At 35.5% G+C, this 19,854-nt stretch overlaps 1 protein-coding gene across 3 annotated transcripts in view; it reads left to right on the forward strand.

Annotated features, from left to right (window-relative positions):
- The window catches only part of PIK3C2G (phosphatidylinositol-4-phosphate 3-kinase catalytic subunit type 2 gamma), a 359,509-nt gene that overhangs the window by 304,550 nt on the left and 35,105 nt on the right, over window positions 1–19,854 (forward strand). For 2 of the 3 annotated variants that reach the window (XM_032347455.1, XM_032347456.1), the window contains exon 30: window positions 13,562–13,637. The exons of the other annotated variant lie outside the window; for it this stretch is intronic. In XM_032347455.1, the coding sequence (XP_032203346.1) occupies window positions 13,562–13,637 (76 nt within the window). The remainder of the gene's footprint in view (window positions 1–13,561; window positions 13,638–19,854) is intronic. 3 annotated transcript variants of the gene reach the window in all.

Genomic DNA, 19,854 nt, shown 5'->3' on the forward strand with positions numbered 1-19,854 from the left:
AGTGGCTGAGCACTTCGGTAGGCATACTTAACTCAATTCCAAGTGAGTTAGAGAAGACAACCCAGAGAGTAGGACATTCAAGTTGTTTTTTAAAGGGCAAATAGGCGTTAGTAAATAGAAACTGGGAGAAAGTTACACTAGATAGAAGGAACCCTAAACACACATCCATTATGGTTATGTGCTCTTCTCTAGTTTTGAAGCTTAAAGAATTCAATGACTCTATTTATTCAATTATTACCCATTTATAGCACAGTTACAAACCCATCAATAGTCAATAAATATTTTAAACGAATAATAACAGAATCATTAGTATATATTAACCATAGATTTATATTGCTTTTCAAAACCTAAAAGATTGAAAGTTCGCATCTGAAAAGTACTTAGCAGCAATCTCTTATTTATTCTCATATCCTACAAGTTTGCGTTTTTTAAAGAAATTAGCTCATGCTTCCAAAACATGTCATTCATTTATGTTTTACACAGAAACTACTAAACTAGTAAGGAATAAATGTTTTAAAATTTGTAGAAAAAATAGATGGCAGATGAGGGGCTCCCAGGCAAGGTGAGCCCTCCCGTCCCTTCCCTTGCCCACACTTAGTTTTTCCTCTTGATCAAACACATAATAAAGAGAATGTTTAGAGGGACCCCTGAGTGGCTCAGTTGTTTAAGCATCTGCCTTTGGCTCAGATCATGATCCCAGCATCCTGGGTTCAAGTTCCGCATGGGAGTCATTGCTCAGCAGGGAGTTTGCTTCTCCCTCTGCCTCTGCCTGCTGCTCCCCCTGCTTGTGTGTGCTCTCTCTCTGATAAATAAACAAAATCTTGAGAAAAAAAGAGAATGTTTGGAATCTAAAAAAATGAAGATAAATAAATATACAAACAAACAAATTTGTAAAAAATATTGAAAATTTGGATGATGTTACAAAATAAAAATTAATGTAATTTTGGTATTTTTCCTCAGCCCAGCATATAATCCCATATGAGCCCCATGACAGGGACCTCTGGCTTGCTAGAGAATAAAGTTGAGTCCTACTAGGTGCTAACTTAGAGACAGATTCTGCTGGTTACCTAGTACAGAGCCTAGGAATACTGCCTGGCCATGCTTCTAAAGGATGAGCATTAATAGTGCACTGAGTCATAATTGCGGTCTTAAGAAAGACCACTCAGAGCACATTTTTAATATGTTTGTTATGAACAAAGAGAAAGAAATAAACAGTATGTGTTCATCATGGGAATAGAACTATGTAATGAGGAAACTGAAAACAAAGATGTGAAATAATTGCTGAAAACAATATTAGGCGGTAGTAAAACAATACTATAATAAATGGTTATGTGTAGAGGGGCGCCTGGGTGGCTCAGATGGTTAAGCATCTGCTTTCCGCTGGGGTCATGATCTCCAGGTCCTGGAATGGAGCCCCATGTTGGGCTTTCTACTCAGCAGGGAGTCTGCTTCTCCCTCTGCCTCTCCCCCTGCTTGTGCTTTCTGTCTCCGTATCTCTCTCAAATGAATGTAAATAAATAAATAAATAAATGGTTATGTGTAGATACATTGCGAATGCATGAATTTAAACTATTGTCCATGCATACTCAATATAAATTGTATCCTATCTTTTTTTTTTTTTTAGATTTTTATTTATTTATTTGACAGACAGAGATCACAAGTAGGCAGAGAGGCAGGCAGAGAGAGAGGAAGGGAAGCAGGCTCCCTGCTGAGCAGAGAGCCGGATGTGGGGCTTGATCCCAGGACTCTGGGATCATGACCTGAGCCGAAGGCACAGGCTTTCACCCACTGAGCCACCCAGGCGCCCCTGTATCCTATCTTTTAAATATATTTGGTTTTATGTCTTAATCAATGAGTAATGGGAAATGAAATAAACTGAAGCTTCTGCCCTATAGGATTTAGGCACCTTAATTTATTACATTGGATTTCAAGTGTTTTTTGTATATTTAAGAATATAGAATGTTGAAATCTTTTTAAGTAAACTTTATGCCCACCATGGGACTTGAACTCAGGGGTCACATGCTCTACCGACTGAGCCAGCCACGTGCCCCTTTTTAGAATGTTGACATATTAATCTACCTTACTTATTCTGCCATTTTCTGAAGTCCATGTCCATTACCTATGCTATAGTCCAGGGGTCTTATGGGTATGGCAGCTGTCTATAAGGGAAATGCTGAGGGGATAGTGGATGGGATGATATGTATGCTGAAGGCTGCCTCACTGATTATACTAAAGCTGTTTTAAGGGCTATGCCTTTGCAGAATAATTGGCAAAATATCTAGTAACCATGGCAGGTGCCAGCCTTTAGCTTATTTAGGCAGAGACAAGTAAGTGTAAAGTGGAGAGACCTTCTGATTTCTGGCCCTAGCGTGAATAAGGAAAATACTGAGATCTGTTTTCATGTGGCAGCAGGCTTTCATTAGGGAACTTCTTGAATGTATCTGTTCACTGGATAAGTTCATATGGAAGTGCTAGCAGAGGACTGTTATGAGAGAGGAAAGCAGAGGAGTCAGACATAGCAAGTAGGGAACACTTGCACAAGTACTGCTTAACACAGCAAGGCTTAGTGAATATTGTTGCCCATCACAATTGTTGCTGCATACACGCAGATGAGTGAAACCACCAGATGCGGAGCTCATAGGATTCATCACATTCACCTTTGCTAATGTGCCAGCTAAAGTACTCCTGACACCGTAGGAAGAGATATTTTATTTTGTTTTCTGTTGTTTTTAATCTCTGTTGGTCAGTATTTAGAAATAAGAAAGCTGAAGAAATTTCAGGCACCACACTGTTTTTTTCTTGGAGGAATTAAGGTCTAAGACTTGAGTGAGGGGAAAAAAACAAACAAACAAACAAAAAAACCAGAAAGAAAAAGAAGAGGTATTTATATCATCAAACATGAGACACTATTGTAAAATCATAGATCCTAGAAATGCTCCAAGTGAGACTGTGTCAGCCAGCTTCTAACACTGGACTTCCAAAAAGGGAATCCCATTTGTCTCTTACAAAAGGAAGCCAAAATTATAGGTGTGCCTTCTGCCAAAGTAACAGTCCCCTAATAATTTAATTGAATTTTGCACAATGAGTGGAGTGCATTAAAATACCTTCCTGAGATGTAAGTCCTTTATCCTTTTATTAGTTGTCATTTCTGTACTAAAAAATAAATGAAGTACTGCTGTATTAATAAAACTCAAGTCAACAAAAATTAAATGTGGGTGTAGCATAATAGGGGCCACTTTGGAAAACTACTGTATCAGTCATTCAACAAATGTTTATTGATTGCCTGCATTGTATACTGTCTGGCCAGGGAGGGGGTCAAAATAGCAGCTAGTGATCAATTTTTTTTTTTTTTAACAATTTGAGGAGGTTTTAAAAAGTATGCTGTGAGGCCCCATCCTTAGAAATGCTAATTCTCTGGGTAAAGAGTGACATTTAGGTATCTGCATTATTTCTTATTAACATAAGTGATTTTGATGCACAGCCAGATTTGAGAAATTCTATTTTAGAAAGTCAAAAGCTAAATCAGATGTGGGCACTGCCCTAAGGAGTGTACAGTCCTTGTCAATAGTCTGTCTATGTAGATAGGTGCCAGTGGCCCCATAAAGACTTTCATAACTTCGTACATTGGCTTTCCCTCCTTATTCCTAAGGAACTTTGTGGGACTTGATATAATTACTCATTATATAGATTACACAGTAATAGAACAATAATAATTTGACAGCGATATCATCAGATGCTGATTAGCATTAACAAGCAGTGTGACCTGCCTAATCACCCAAGTTCTTTGTGTGTAATGCATAATGTGGTCAGTTTTCAATTATCTTCAAATGGATTAATCATGATGAATACTTCAGTGTCTCCATCTGTTGGTGGACACTTCCCTGATGCAGTCTTTTTATATACTGGAAATGAAAACTTATTTTAAGATTCACTAAATAAGGGTTTCCAGGTGGCTCAGTCAGTTAGCATCTGCCTTTGGCTCGGGTCATGATCCTAGGGTTTTGGGGTCAAGTCCCGCAACAGGCTCCCAGCTCAACAGGGAGCCTGCTTCTCCCACTCCCTCTGCCACTCCCTCTGCTTCTGCTCTCTGTCAAATAAATAGGTAAAATATTTTTAAAAATTAACTAAATAAAACATTATTGACCTAAAAATCACATAAGTTGTTTCAAAGTAAAGGGATTGTTTTTAGATTTTTTTTTAATTTTGTATTATTGATACAGTTTTCCCCTGTAAACAAAGTTATGTACATAGTTATCTATATAAACACCAACATCTATAAAGTCATGAATGTAACATGAGCATTTTAATTATTTTAAGTGATGTGAATGACTTAGGGGAAATTTTTATACATGCACAAGTTTCCTTTCCTCTTCTAATAAGAGGTTTAAAGTAAATTCATATTCGTGCTGAATATTCCGGGGATAGAATAATTCCCATCCTGGCCCCAGAAAAACCCATATTAAAATATTTTTCTTTTTTTCTTAAAGATTTTATTTACTTGAGAGAGAGAGTGAGAGAGCATGAGGTGGGGAGGGCCAGAGGGAGAAGCTGACTCCCTTCTGAGCAGGGAGCCTGAAGCAGGATTAGATCTACCACTCGGACTCCAGAATTATGACCTGAGCTGAAGGCAGTCGCTTAACCAACTGAGCTACCCAGGTGGCCAAAAATATTTTTCTTCTTGGGGTGCCTGGATGATTAACCAACTGGTTAAGCATCCGACTCTTGGTTTTGGTTGTGATATCAGGGTCGTGATCTCAAGATTGTGATATCAAGCCTCACATGAGGCTCTGTGCTCAGTGCAGACTTGGCTTAGGACTTTCCCTCCTCTGCTTCTCCCCACTGCTTGTGCTCTCTCCCTCTCTCTCTCTCACTCCCTCTTCAAATAAATAAATAAATAAATATAAAAACAAAATACTTTTCTCCTTTCATAGCTGCTTGTCATATGGCAGTTTAGGAAAAGCAAATAATCTTACTATGCCTAGACACTGAAACTCATATTCTTTTTTAGTTACATTAGCACATTTATTACTAAAATACGTTTAGTACATTTATTTGTAACTATTTAAAATATTTTATATCACGGTACATAACTTTGTCAAGAGTTTTTAATTTGTATTGGGCATGTATAACATTACATACACTCTAAATTAAGAGCTTTGAAGAGATTCAATTCATACCATATAAACTTTATTCTCAATGCACTCATCACCATTATAAACGCATACATTCATGAACATAAAGAAATGTATAGCCATGAATGGGAAAAGGAGGGGAGGAAGTAGAGGATACAGCCTGAATATAAAATGGGACCATTTTATCTTGTTAAAATCAACTGTCATAGTCCCTTCTAGGATCATTCCCAATTCTAAGCACTCTGCTTTTTGTCCAGGAAATGAGATAAAAAATCTGTTTTAAAGTCCAGTGGTGGGACAGATGTCTTTGGGGCTTTAATCTAATGACATAAGAGCACCTGAGATAGAGGGATGCTTGTAAATCTCTGAGACCATGTCTCTGTCTATCTGTCCGTCTGTCTCTCACTCTCACACACACACACACACACACACACACACACACACACACACATATAATCTGTTGATAAAAGAAAATAGGCATAAATGAAGACTATAATTACATACTTCCTCAATATCACTTCTAATGAGATTGGAAGCATCAGTTTAGACATCCTAGTCCTGTATCTACCTGGGATTTCTTTGTTTGTTTAGTTTTACTTTCTTCTCTCACGCTATTAGAAACTTTTTTCCTTTCATTGTAATTTCATTCCTCAAACAAATGATAGTTGTGATAAAAGGAATTGTTTTTGCTTTAAATTTTGCTCTGTTTTGGTGGAATTGTGTTGCCAACTAACTAAGATCTTAATAAAGAACATATAAACATAAAATTATAGCAAATGAGGGGTGCCTGAGTGGCTCAGTGGGTTAAAGCCTCTTCCTTTGGCTCAGGTCATGATCTTGGGGTCCTGGAATTGAACCCCACATCGGACTCTCTGCTCCATGGGGAGCCTGCTTCCTCCTCTCTCTCTGCCTGCCTCTCTGCCTACTTGTGATCACCATCTGTCAAATAAATAAATAAAATCTTAAAAAAAAAAAGTTAAAGCAAATGATGGCAGTACCTAAAATCACCTGTATCTACATTTACTTCAGCTGAGATATATAACCAGCTGTTGTTTTTTAAAATTTTAAAGCCATATTAATTGTAATTTCTAGCTCTTCGCGGGATTGCTGTTCATTTCTGAAAGCCTCTTAAAATAAGGAATAGTATCACTTATGGTTTAGCAATGTTATTTTTTTTAAGCAGAAATCAAATGTCAAAATAAATCCAAATGGGTAAATCCTATCTTAATAGTGAACATATGTTTCTTGTTCCCCACTTGCTAAACCCAGATGTTAATTACTACATTTGTCACTACATTGCTCTTTTCCTTTTTGGAGCCGGCTGAGATTACGTTGCAGGCAGGATAAATGTCACATGTCTACCATCAGTAAAACCAAGATTATTTTTCAGAGTCTAGTGAAGTGTACTGATGACATTTTAGAATCAGAATTGTAAAAGATTCTTTAGAAGTTCACCGTTCTTCACAGTGTCATTCTTCTATGTAACTCCAGTACAAATACAGTGTGTTGAACTACATTAAAGACTGGACATTCTGACAAGCTGCTTTATGAAAAAGGCAATAAAACAGAATTACTATTCAACTGTGATTTAAAACTCTTATGGGAATTCATTTTTAAATTCACATTTTTTACAGCCTTTCACAGTGTTTGAGATAGATTTAGCTTATTGTTTTAACTCACTGAAACTAAATCTTGCAGCCAATTCTAGATGTTGGCTAGCCAGTTAATAAATGGGAATACTTAATGTGTTATTTTAAAGTGAGAAAAAATTGATCTCAGTGTTATATTACATTACTTCTGATCTTTGCAAATACTATAAGTCTCTGTAGTCTTTGAGAGCAAGAATATGTTTATATGATATAGGAAAAACACTGAAGTTTTCAGCAACTTTGAATTGATCAACTTTCTCAAAAATCAATCATTTTAAATTGCAAATGGCTTTTAATATAATTGATAAACAACATATTAATAAGATTTCTGAATTTAGCAAAAAATAAGCTGATAGAGACTTTAATTTTAAAATTTTTTAATTGGCTTTCAAATTTGCTCTGTGTAGACTGCATTTGTAACTTTAAAGTACATTAAATATTTTAAAACCATTATTAGATAAACATCTGCTCTAAAAATATATATAGTAACCTCCTAAAGCATTCAATATAGCCTAATCTAGTTACTGGAACCATTAATATATCAAAGACCAGTAACTTTAGAGTCCCTGAACAAATCCCAAACTTTTATTAATTTATTCACTAAATATATAATGTTCCATATAGGAGGGATGTTCCAGATATTTGACAAGCATTAGGGCACGGGCACTGATGGGTCAAGATAAGTGGCAATCACTAACCCACTATTATGGCCATACAAGCTAATATTGGTTAAGTATTTGCTGTGATGGAGAAAACTATAGGAGGTCAATAGAGAGTGGGGGCAAACAGGAGTTTAAAGATTTTAATTTTTTTTTTATTGTTTATTTAACAGAGAGAGAGATCACAAGTAGGCGGAGAGGCAGGCAGAGAGAGAGAGGAGGAAGCAGGCTTCCTGCTGAGCAGAGAACCCGACACAGGGCTCAATCCCAGGACCCTGGGATCATGACCCTGAGCCCGAAGGCAGAGACTTTAACCCACTGAGCCACTCAGGTGCCCCCAAACAGGAGTTTAGATCAAAGTATACTAAGTTTGAGTTCCATATGAAATTTCTAATTAGAGATGTCAAGTGGAAAATTGAATGTCTTGAGCTGAGGGAAAAAGAGAGGCTGGAAATAAAAATATTGGAGTTGTCAGCAAATAATTGGTTTTCAAAGCCATGAGATTGGATGAGATTATTTAAGATGAAACATGAATATAAAAGAGAAGAGATCTGAGGGCTAGACCATGCAACATACCAATTTTAAAAGTTGAGAGGATGGGAGAGAATCAACAAAAGAGGCTGAGAAAAAGCAACTTGTTGGAGACCAGAAGTATCTTGTGCCTAGAATTGAAGAGAAAAACCCATTTTAAAGAAGGAAAAAATCAGCCATTTCAAATACTTCTGATGGGGCAAAATTTGGGAATTGGCCACTAGATTTAGAGAAATGCATATTATTAGTGAATCTAATAAGAACAGTTTGATGGAAGTGTTAGGAACAAAACCTTGATTAGAATAGGTTCAAAAGAGAATATGAAAAGAGGAATTTGGGATAGAAACTAGAGAATTATCCTTGAAGAGACTTTGCTCTAAGGATGAACAGGAAAAAGATAGTGTGCAGGGAAATGTAGGTCAGGAATTTTGTTTATTGAACTAAGTCATAGCATGTATGTATGCTGCTAGGAATATCCACCAAAGAAGCAAAAATTGATAATGAAAGAAATGAGAACTTAACCAGAGACCAAAGTGTTGACTTTGAGTAGAGAGCAGAGCATGGGATCTAGTGCCCAAATTCATCTCAGATTAAAGCACAGATAGTGCTTTAATTACATCCATGTAATAGAGAAAAGGACAGAAATGAGGTAAGATAACAGGTGTGCTGGTGGAAGCTTATAGAAATTCTTTTCCATTTTTTCTGTCAATAAGGAGACAGCCTTGAGAAGACTGAAAGAAAGGGAAAGTGTGTGGGCATGTTGGGGAGCAAGGATAAGTTATTAAATAGACCTATAGATGAATAGAGGAATAAATGGACTACTGACACATATAGCTTGCCAGAAAATCTTAAAAACCAACTTGAGGGTAGTGGGCATGAGGTGATAGTAAGACCAACAAAGTGTGGTTGGTTGAATGCTTTTCTCCAGGAACATTCAGCAGGCCTGCTGCAGTTGCAGATTTGGCAGAGCATAACCCAGGTTGGGTTACTGACAAATATATAATAAAATAAAAGGAGAGAGGGCCAAACAAGTTGAAAGAAATATGCAATGGAATTATTAGTATCAATCATGATATCCAAATTGTCCAAGAAGGAACATGAGAATATGAAATGAGTAAGGTCAGTGAAAAGGGCTTAGAGTCAACAGCTTGTTTGAGTTGTATAACTAGAGGGAATGAGCTGGAAAGGAAGAAGATGGTGATAATAGACTAAGCAGCTAGAAATCAAGGTTAATGAGAGAGCTTTCTTCACTGATCAAGATCAAGGGAACAGGAGTGAGTGACTGAGTGGGATGCAGAACAAAATCAATGGATGAGAGGAGTTCAAAAATAAAGAAGGTAACCACAGGGAAGGATAATTTATGTGAATATTAAAATAAGTATGAATTATGACAAGAACTATTGAAGACAATACAATGTTCCAAGGTGGAAAATGTTCAAGGAGTGAAGATCAGTGACCTAAAGATCAGTAGACAGGTGCAACAGCAAGTGAGGAGGGCAGGATAGTCAGCAGACACGATCTTCAAAGCAGAGTATTTTTATAAAAAAGAACAAAGGGAGGTTAGAAGACCAAGGAGATGCAAAGAGGAGACCTACCTCACAGCCAGCACTGGGATTATAAGTAGAATGGGAAAGAACACAAATGCCAATTTAGAGATTTAGTGGGAAATCAGAATGGAATGCTCAGAAAATACAATATATTGAGCATATGAGGAATTTTACTGATGATATTCTCCTAAACTGGCTGCTGTTTTTCTCCCTTCCTCCACAATGCTACACTGTCATCTTTCTAAAAATATCTAATTGTGATGCTTTTCTGCTTAAAATTCATCAACAGGTCACAGTAGTTTCAAGCTTGTGTAGCGTTACCATTTTCTAGGACTCCTACAGAATTCTCTCTACCCACATCTCCTACCTGTCCCCCATATGCATTCTTCACATCTGTAGGCCATTGGCAATAGTATCATAGGTGGTCCTGGGCTTATTGACTACTCTCTACCACTCTTTGTTCTTGTTTCACTAGTTTCAATCAGTGAATCAGTTATGCTATCTAGTATTCAGTTTTCCCACTTCTGGAATAAAGTAATTAAATCCAGAGTTTGTTTTTTTTTTTTTTTTTTTTTTTTTTTTTACCTGGGAAATGATTACCTTTTGAAGGATTAAGCGGGAAAGCAACATTCCTCGTAACGTAAGAATCTCCTAAGTGTATTGCAGGACATTTAGGATAAGTGGCCTTGCCCATTAATTGCCAGTTGTATCCTCTGAGACAACCAAAAGTGTGCTCACACATTTTCTAGACACTTCATATCGTAGGGTAGTGAGATAAAATGCAGGCCATCCAGTTAAATTTGAATTTGAGATAAATTTTTTTTTAGAATAAGTATGTTGTTTATGTACCATATGTGGGTGTGGTACATAAACAATGCATTTTGGAACACTGGAAAAAAAATAAAATACTATTTTTAAAGAAAAAAGAAAATAATACACATATATATATAAAATACAGTGAAAGGAAAAAAAATAGAATAAGTATGTTATGAATACTGCATGGACATCCTCTCTTTTTATTTGCTATATCTGCCAGCCCTACATATGGGCAATACTGTTAAGCAGGATTACACTTGCAGTTCATGTAAAAATGGCACCTGTAAAGTTGCTCAGTATACAACTTACAGAGCTAAATATAGCCACATTGCTTAGGAGTCACTACAAACCCAGTTGAGAACATTGATCTAAGTTATCAGTAAGAACAATTGTAGCTACTGACATTTCTATAACTCAAACTACCCAGTGGTGCAATGTGCTAAAAAGCAGAAGGAGACATGCCCATAAGTCAAGTCAAGTCAGAGAAAATTTTAAAATCAATTATTTTAAGATCCAGCAACATTACTTTTCCTATCCTCTTCATCTCTTTCTTTGATTTCTGCCTCCCTTGACGCTGAATCATGTTTCTCCTCAAGAATGAAAACAATCTTGTTACAATAAGGAATTAGTATTTAGTATGTCACCCACACCCGGAATTACAAATGAGGATTTCAAGGATATGACAGTGTAAACACAAGGGAATAATTAGCTGGTGGTGACATTTCAGATACTAATTGGGAAGATATTCTGCCTTTTATTGAAGTTTAATAACCATTGGGTGGTGAGGCCAAAATGTTGCCAGAGAAGAATAATTGACAAGTTGTCAAAAGGCCAAAGAAGGTCAAATTTTCTTCAACAAATTCTGCACAGTCTTAAGTTTGTCTTCAAGCTTTCAAAATAAGAAAACTTGGTTTAGTCAGCATCTTGAATATGGATACATTTCTTGAGGATAGAGTCTTATTAAGCAAGCTCACAAGAGATCAATACGTAGAGATCAAAATTGGTAATTAATTAATTTACGATGTATAAAATTGCTACATAGATAAGAATATTTGTATTAGAAAAGCAATGTATTCTATATCTAAAGGGAGATCTCAGTTCTGGTTAAGAAATATCTTTTGAGCAAAAATACTATATTAGATATGAGTGAATAAATGACAATCCCTCTTGATACCTTATTGACTAAACTAAAGTAATAGGAAAGAAAACAGGTGATAAACCTTGGGCAAATGGGTGGATAGAAGTGGAAAGGATGGATAATGGAATGTGTAGAAAGATAAGGAGGTGAGAGAGCATAACACACTTGAGGAAATAAATATAATTCAGCCATAGTTAAGCATAAAATAACTGGAGGAGAAATGCTGAGAGATGAAGAGGGAAAATGAGCATTATCCCAATGAAGGAAGGTCATACAAGCCTTGTGAAGCAGTTGACCTATTTCTTAAGAGCAATGGGGAGCCACTGCCAGATTTTAAGCCGTTAACTGTTAGATTTTTACTATGAAAGATCAGTTTGACAATTAAATGGAGAATAGATTGAATCAAAGGGTAACAGGATAAGGCTTAGAGAAACATTCTACTGTAATTTGGGTGAGAAGTAATGACGCTGAAGTCAGAAGCATACCTGAAAGGAAGAAAACGGATGGTTGCGATATTTAAGAATTAAAGTCAGAAAAAAAAAAAAAAAAAAAAAAAAAAAAAAAAAGAATTAAAGTCAGTAAGACTTAGCAATAAATATTACGTGTAGAGTAAGGGAGAACAGAGAATCTAAAGAAATAGACCCTATTTTGAGTCTGGACATGAGAAGAAGTAGCAATTTGAGGGCAAAGAAAATGCATTTATTGGTGCACTTTTCAGTTTTAATTGTCTTTCCAATAGTCAAGGAAGCCAACAAACAGGTATTATGAAATAGCAGGCTGAGGCTGAGGAGACAGATCTGGGATTAAGGTTTAGATTTGTACATCATTATAGAAGCCACCAAAAGGGATAACATCACGCAGAAAGAATGGGTCAGTAATTAGAGAAACAGCCTGGAAATGAGGAACACTAAAACTTATATTACAAGCAAAAGAAAAGGAGCCTGAGGAAAAACAGTTCAAAAAGAGAGAGAATGAGAGTGATAGAGAGAGAGAGATGGTGGGACAGATAGAAGCAAAACTGGGAGAACTTAGTATCATAAAAGCAAATGAAAGAGAGTTTCTCACTAAAAATGGAACAGTTATATAAAGGCCAAGAAAATCCCCCACTGGATTTGGAGGGGAAAAAAAGACATTTGAGAAGTGAAACTTGTTAAAAATAATGGTAAGAGGGGTGCCTGGGTGGCTCAGTGTGTTAAGCCTCTGCCTTCAGCTCAGGTCATGATCTCAGGGGCCTGGGATGGAGCCCTGCACTGGGCTGTCTGCTCAGCGGGGAGCCTGCTTCGCCCTCTCTCTCTGCCTGCCTCTCTGCCTACATGTGATCTCTCTCTCTCTCTGTCAAATAAATAAATAAAATCTTAAAAAAAAAATAATGGTAAGAACATTTTTGGACGACAGTTTGTGGCAGAAAACTGAGTGTTATAAATCATAGAGTAGAAATTGAAGAAGTTGAAGCTGTATGAATGTTGGCAACTTAAGATTTGTCAAAGAGGTGGGAAATAACACAGGGTTTGAAAAGGGCATTTGGGAGAAGGTATTGTTCATGTGTGAGTACACTTTGTGTGGTTTGACTCTTCTGTTTGTTAGTTGTTTATGAAGAGACTACTTTATGTTGGTGAGAAAGAAAGGAAGAAGGTAAATCTACTGAAATATAGACTGAGATATTCCACAAGGTTCCTGAGAAGGAAGGACTAGAATCCCGGTCATAAATGTAGGGATCACCACTGGGTGCTGTGTTAGTTAGTTCGGGCTTCCTTAACAAAGTACCACACACTAGGTGACTTAAACAACAGAGATACATTGTCTCCCATTTTTGGAATCTCAAAGTCTGAAATCAAGGTGTCCACAAGGTTGGTTCTTTCTGGTAATTGTGACAGAAAAAGTCATTCCATGCTTCTCTCCTTGACTTAGAAAAGATCATCGTTGGCCTGTGTCTCTTCACATTGTCTTTCCTACATGAATGTGTCTCAACTTCCCCTTTTCCTAAAGACACCAGTCATATTGGATTGGGGTCCATCCCCCCATCACAGGAATAGAAGCAATAAATAAATATAAGATATGAAGAAACATTATACTTTGTCTTATTTTTCAGAGTGATTGTGTGCTTAGTTTTTTCCTCTCTGAGCCTGTGCAACAAACAGTTGAAGAATCATCGCTTGTGGACCTAGGTAAGTAATGTCATCGGTATTATTATGTACAATTTTTGAGTTTCTATATAATCGTGCAAAAAATATCACAACAATATTATTTTCAACTTTCAAATTATACTCTCTTTAAAGAATAAGCTTTAAGGGTCTTTTCTAACTATTTCCAAAGATTTTTAACCCCTTAGAAAATGTTCAAGTTAAATTGAACCAATGTATTTTTGTCCAATTATAATAACTACATGATGTCACACTATTAATTCATTTCAGTTAATTGTACTTTGAGGTGGAATTGCATTTCAGAGACAGAGTTCCTGTTTTCCCCCTGCAGGTAGGTCTTCCAGTTTACTCAACAGCTTAGCAACAAAAATAAATATTAGGCAATAATAATGATTATGAATTATCTCGAGCTTCACTCTTATCTTTTAAAGGTCAGTAATTACTCTGCCTCCCTCATGAAGTCTTCTTTTTATTATCTGGATCCTAAACTAGCCCAGCACAATTACCCACCCTTTCTCTGTCAAATGTGTGTTAGTTCTAATTAACTTTTCTAGTATTTCTCCTAAGTTGGAAGGGACTCTCTCTGAATGTCCCATCAATTTTAAGCATTCATAATAAAATTCCATTGCCAGTAGTTATCCAATACTGAGACTAGTTTTTATCTCACTCAAGACTTGCAGTCCCGTAGTTTGCTAGACCTCACCCCTCTCTCCTTTGCAACTCCAAGTCTTTATTTTATCCATATCCTCCTTCTGATTCTTTGCCTTTAAGATGAGGCCCATCGACTTATCGCCTCTGCTCCTATCTGCCACTGTGGTTTCCTAACCTTAGGTGCATGGTTCTATCCAATCAGATCAAGTTGAATAGTGTAATCGCTTATTAAGTTGTATATGTATGTGTGTGTCTGCTTCCTCTTCTGTTAAACGGAAGTAACTTTAAACTGACGACTCACTTCCCCACTATGCACTGCTCTGCACTCACAAGCTCCAAATTAATATAGGAGGATTGTACCTCTCTCATTCTCCTACGTTTTACTCATTTGGTATCACTCTCTAAGACACTTTGTTTATATAGCCAAACCATAAACATTAATAAGTAAATAAAGTCCTTATGATTTATAGCATGTGTCTAAAGAAGAACAATATCCACAAAAAATATTTCCTTTTTATTGTCATAGTACACAAATATTTAACAAATGTCTTCTTTCTAAAAATACTTGGGGTATTTTTTTAAAAGCTGGGGTTATTTTTTACCATTAACATTTATAAATTTGAATTAATCACATTAAAAAAAAATGAGGTTACTGATTTCTTGAGTTGTCAGACATTTTAAAAAGTAATAGGTTGACCTCTATTCTGTCATCAAAGTCCTTAAAGAAGTTTGATTCTCTATGTACTGAAAAATTAAAACTGTGGATCACTATCAATTTTTTAGTTTTGTGATAGTATTATTTCTCTGTAAGGTATTTGAAATTCATAAGCACACACAAAATTAGGATTGTTATTGTAAAAAATAAAATGGTTATTTGAATTTTTTCTTCTTCACTTATTGCTTACTACAGCATACAATATTCAAGACTTGTTTTGGCAGAATGATGATGGACAAAAGACTTGATTCTCAATATCTGGTTGCATATGAAATATAGCCTATTGTTTTAAAACAATAGAACACATCTTCTAAACAGAATATGCAAATCACTACAACAAACAAGGATGAGCAGGACATTGGTCCTCCTTGTATTTAAATTATTTTCTTTTCCAAACTTCCATGTTCTTCATACTTTTTTCATAAACAAGAAAGAACATGATTTATTTTAAGCAATATTCTTGTCAGTTAGTTGAAACTTTCTGCTTCTATTGTTAAATGATTAGAGGAAAAAATTATTCAAGTGTGTTAAAATATTGGTTGACATAGGATGACCTTAAGCAAAAATCTCAGACTTTACCGTATTTACTGCTTCTACTAACAAATTGAGTAGATTCTGGATAACTATGTATCTAAGCACATGCCTTGCGAAGTTAATATTAGTAATAATCTATAATCCTGGATCTGAGAGATATTAATATTCCTCTGCCTTTACTCACCAACTAAACATGCGTTGGTAGAACAATATAACTTTTTAAACTGCCAATCCAGTCATCACTCCTCTGTACTTCACACTTTCCCTTGGTTTCTCTTTGCTGTTAGGTAGGCCAATGTCATGGGCTTGTGACCAGTGCAGTGACACTAAGCACAGTGCTTAGAAAGGTCCTGCATTTGGTTTAATACTCAACTGTCATAATTTCTTAATAATTTTTGTAAAAGGAATCCCATATTTTCATTTTCATATCACCGAGCCTCTGAAATTATGTAGCTACCCCTGCCCTTATGACAAAGACCGAAATCTTCATGATGGCATCCCCCAATTTCCCCTTCCAGCCTTAATAGCAGGCTCTTCCCTATCTTGATTCTTGTGTTTTTCCAGTTCCTCGACTGAGACAAGCACCTCAGCACCTAACAGATGCACCTTTCTCTGCCTAGACCACTTGACCCTATTCTACCTTCTCCTATATATATATATATATATATATATATATATTGCATCCTTCAGCTCTCATCTTATTTGTCTTTGCTATATACTCCTAAATTTTTTTTTTCTTTTCAAAATTACTGCAATGATGTTTATGGCTCATGAGTGTCTTTGTAGACTAGAAATCCATGAAGACATAATCCATGTCCATATTGCTCAACATTGTATCCCCAGGGCTTAACTCGGTGTCTAGATTCTCCATCAATAATTACTGAATAAATTATTGACGATAGAAAGAACAATGGAAGACACATTTATATTCTCTACCATGGTGGCTTGTCATGGTAGCTTGGACAAAAGAGAAGAAATTAAAACCCCAAATCATGCTACTACTCCCACACTTACCACTTCCTGTAGCAATGTCCTGGCACAATGAATTCACTCCCCACCACTAGAGTTCTCTTGAAGTATCATCTAGAAAAAAATCTTCTACAGATTATCACATTAAATATTATAGACTCAACCACACTCAACTAAAGCACTACTCAGAAAGTTGCTGGATTTTATTTTGTATATTCTTTAACTCTCTACTGTCATGATCCTCTGTAGTCCTTCCAAATTAATATAGGTCCCATGCCAAATAGTACCTCCATTAAAATATAAAATTATTGGGGTGCCTCGGTGGCTCAGTGGGTTAAATCTCTGTCTTCGGGTCGGGTTGTGATCTCGGGGTCTTGGGATCAAGCCCCGCATAAGGCTCTCTGCTCAGCGGGGAGTCTGCTTTCCTCTCTCTCTGCCTGCCTCTCTGCCTACTGGTGATCTCTGTCTGTCAAATAAATAAATAAATAAATAAAAATAAAATCTTAAAATAAATAAATATATATATATATATATAAAATTATCCATTCTCTACCCGTACACCACACCAACATGCAAAAGATAGATTTTTGCCAAGGTATAGAAACAATAACATAGGTAATAGAGTAGAAAATGATCGAAGACAGCAGTTGTCAAAGTGAAGAGTGTGAATTAATGAGCATGTTTAGATGCCATTGATAATTACAAATGGTTACAAACAGGAGCTTTTAATCATTACCTCACATCAGTACCTCCAATTGGAGATGCAGATTTAAAAGGGAACTTAAAGCCACAGTCTTCATGGCAGAATCTCTCTGGTCAATGTTACTGTTACTTGCTCTAGCAGAGCCCAGATCAGTCATCTGTGGGTAGAGTATGGTAAAATGTAAATTTTAATGATACAGAAGGGGAGGGCTGGGACTACTTATAAATACTAATTTTAAGTTGTTTCTGAAAGTAGAAAGCTTTAAAATATCATGCATTTTACTATATTATATTATATTATATTATATTATATTATATTATATCATATATGTTTCCAATTAGAAAATTATTTTAGACTTTTACCTGTGGCTGATGTGGGCAGGAAAAGATGAAAAGAAGATGAGAGGAGAGTTTCTCCAAGTATTTCCTTTCTAATAGCTGGGTATCAAAGATAGCACTAAAATCTAACAAGTCAGACAATAAAAAAACTTAACATATGTAATATTAGTGTTAGAGAAACACTAAGATCATACATTGATAATTGGGTGGTAGATGAAAGAAAAGTGTAAAAGATTATGCACACTAATTTTATCTCTTTCTATTAGGTAACAAATATTGTCTAAGAATACTAAATAAAAGTAACCACCAGAACAAAAGTAAAAGCTTTTCTAAGTATCACAAGTACATACAAATAAAAACAAATTCCTTAGCCAAAAACTTCCTTTAAAAATCATAAAAACAAAAATGTAACAATTTCTTTAATAACATAAAACAGGAAGAACAGAGAAAATAGGTGGCATTTAGGCCAAGAAGCATTGAATTAAACAAGAATGCAAGTTTCAACTCTAAGTACAATTCTCAATAAAGATATGAGTTATTACACATAAATAATGCTATATATAATATATATATATCAATTATATGAGAGCAACATATATAAAAGAGAAATTATGGAACATTCAAGGAAAAATATACAATAGACTGGTAATAGGATATTCTAATTCACTTCTTTTGATTTATGAAAGACTGAAAAAAGTAAGTAGATACATCAAAAACTAAGTAGTAAAATTAATGAGGCAAAATTTATTAATTTATATCAAATTCTTTATCCTGAAAATCATGAAAATAGAGTATATATTAGACCATAAAGAAAATCTCAATTAATCCTAAAAAGTAGAAATAGTACAGATACATTTTCTAATCATGAGAAAGTAAAGTGAAAAATTAATTTTAAAAATTCAGAAAAGTAAAAGATACTTGTTTGGAGATTTTAAAAAAATAAGCTCTTTTGAACAACTCTTGGACCAAAAGGACTTAAAAAACAAAATTGCAGAATTTCTAAAGAATAGCTATACATCTCAGAAACAATAAGAGAAAGATAATGCTCAATAATTGGAATAAGACCATAAAACAAACCAAATGAATAAAAAAAAGAAGAAAGAAAGAAAGAAAACAAAATGGTTGAAGATTCAAGTAGAGATTAATGAGTTAGAACACAGAAAAAAGAATAAATAAATTTGGAAGCTAAAAGAATACAAAGAAATAGAGAAGCCAGTAGTTTAATTAATTAGAAGTTAAACTAATCAAAAGAATGGAAGTCAAATGCAAATATATAAAATACAAAAGGAGAATCAAGAAGTAAAACCATAGAAAAAGATGAAACTGAAGAACAGTAAGAGACTAGTTTGCTCAAGCGTACAAGACTAAATTTGTAAATCTATCTGAAATAGTGTTCCAGGAAAACAATTTATTTGCCCCGGAAAAGATCAAGTTTGATAGAAAAGAAAATGCTTCAAAAAGTGATGTTTAGGGGCACCTGGGTGGCTCAGTGGGTTAAGCCGCTGCCTCCGGCTCAGGTCATGATCTCAGGGTCCTGGGATCGAGGCCCGCATCGGGCTCTCTGCTCAGCAGGGAGCCTGCTTCCTCCTCTCTCTCTGCCTGCCTCTCTGCCTGCTTGTGATCTCTCTCTGTCAAATAAATAAATAAAATCTTTAAAAAAGAAAAAAAAAAAAGTGATGTTTAGAACAGTACCAAGTTCCGATGATTTCCAGAGGGAGTCTACAAAACCCTTAAAAAGTAGATAATTCCCCTGTTATTTAAACAATTCCAAAGCAGAAAAAAGTAAGGAAATTTTTCCATATTATTTTTATGAAGCACATACAGTATTTATGCCAGTAGCTTCAAAGATATAAGAATAAAAAAAGGGATTACAACCTAATCTCACTTCAGGGTATCAGTGGAATATTCTAAGTGAAATACTTGCCAAAATAATCCATCAGTACTCTAAAGAAATTCACCAGGACCAGAAATGCAGGAATGGTTCAATATTGGTAATATACAGTATCGATGTTATTATCTTAAAAGATTTAAGGAGTTTAAGAAACAAGGCAGAGGATCATAGGGGAAGAGAGGAAAAAAATGAAACATGATGAAACCAGAGACAGAGACAAACCATAACAGACTCTTAATCATATTAAACAAACTGAGGGTTGCTGGATGGGAGAGGGGAGAGGGAAGGGTAACTGGGTGATGGATACTGGGGAGGGTGTGTGTTGTAATGAGCATTGGTTATTATATAAGTCTGGTGAAGCACAGACCTGTAACCCTAAACCAAATAATACATTATATGTTAATTGAATGAATTTAAGTTTAAAAAATTAAAATATAAAT

This window comes from Mustela erminea, chromosome 6 (genome assembly GCF_009829155.1).
Source record: "Mustela erminea isolate mMusErm1 chromosome 6, mMusErm1.Pri, whole genome shotgun sequence".
Classification (NCBI taxonomy): domain Eukaryota; kingdom Metazoa; phylum Chordata; class Mammalia; order Carnivora; family Mustelidae; genus Mustela; species Mustela erminea.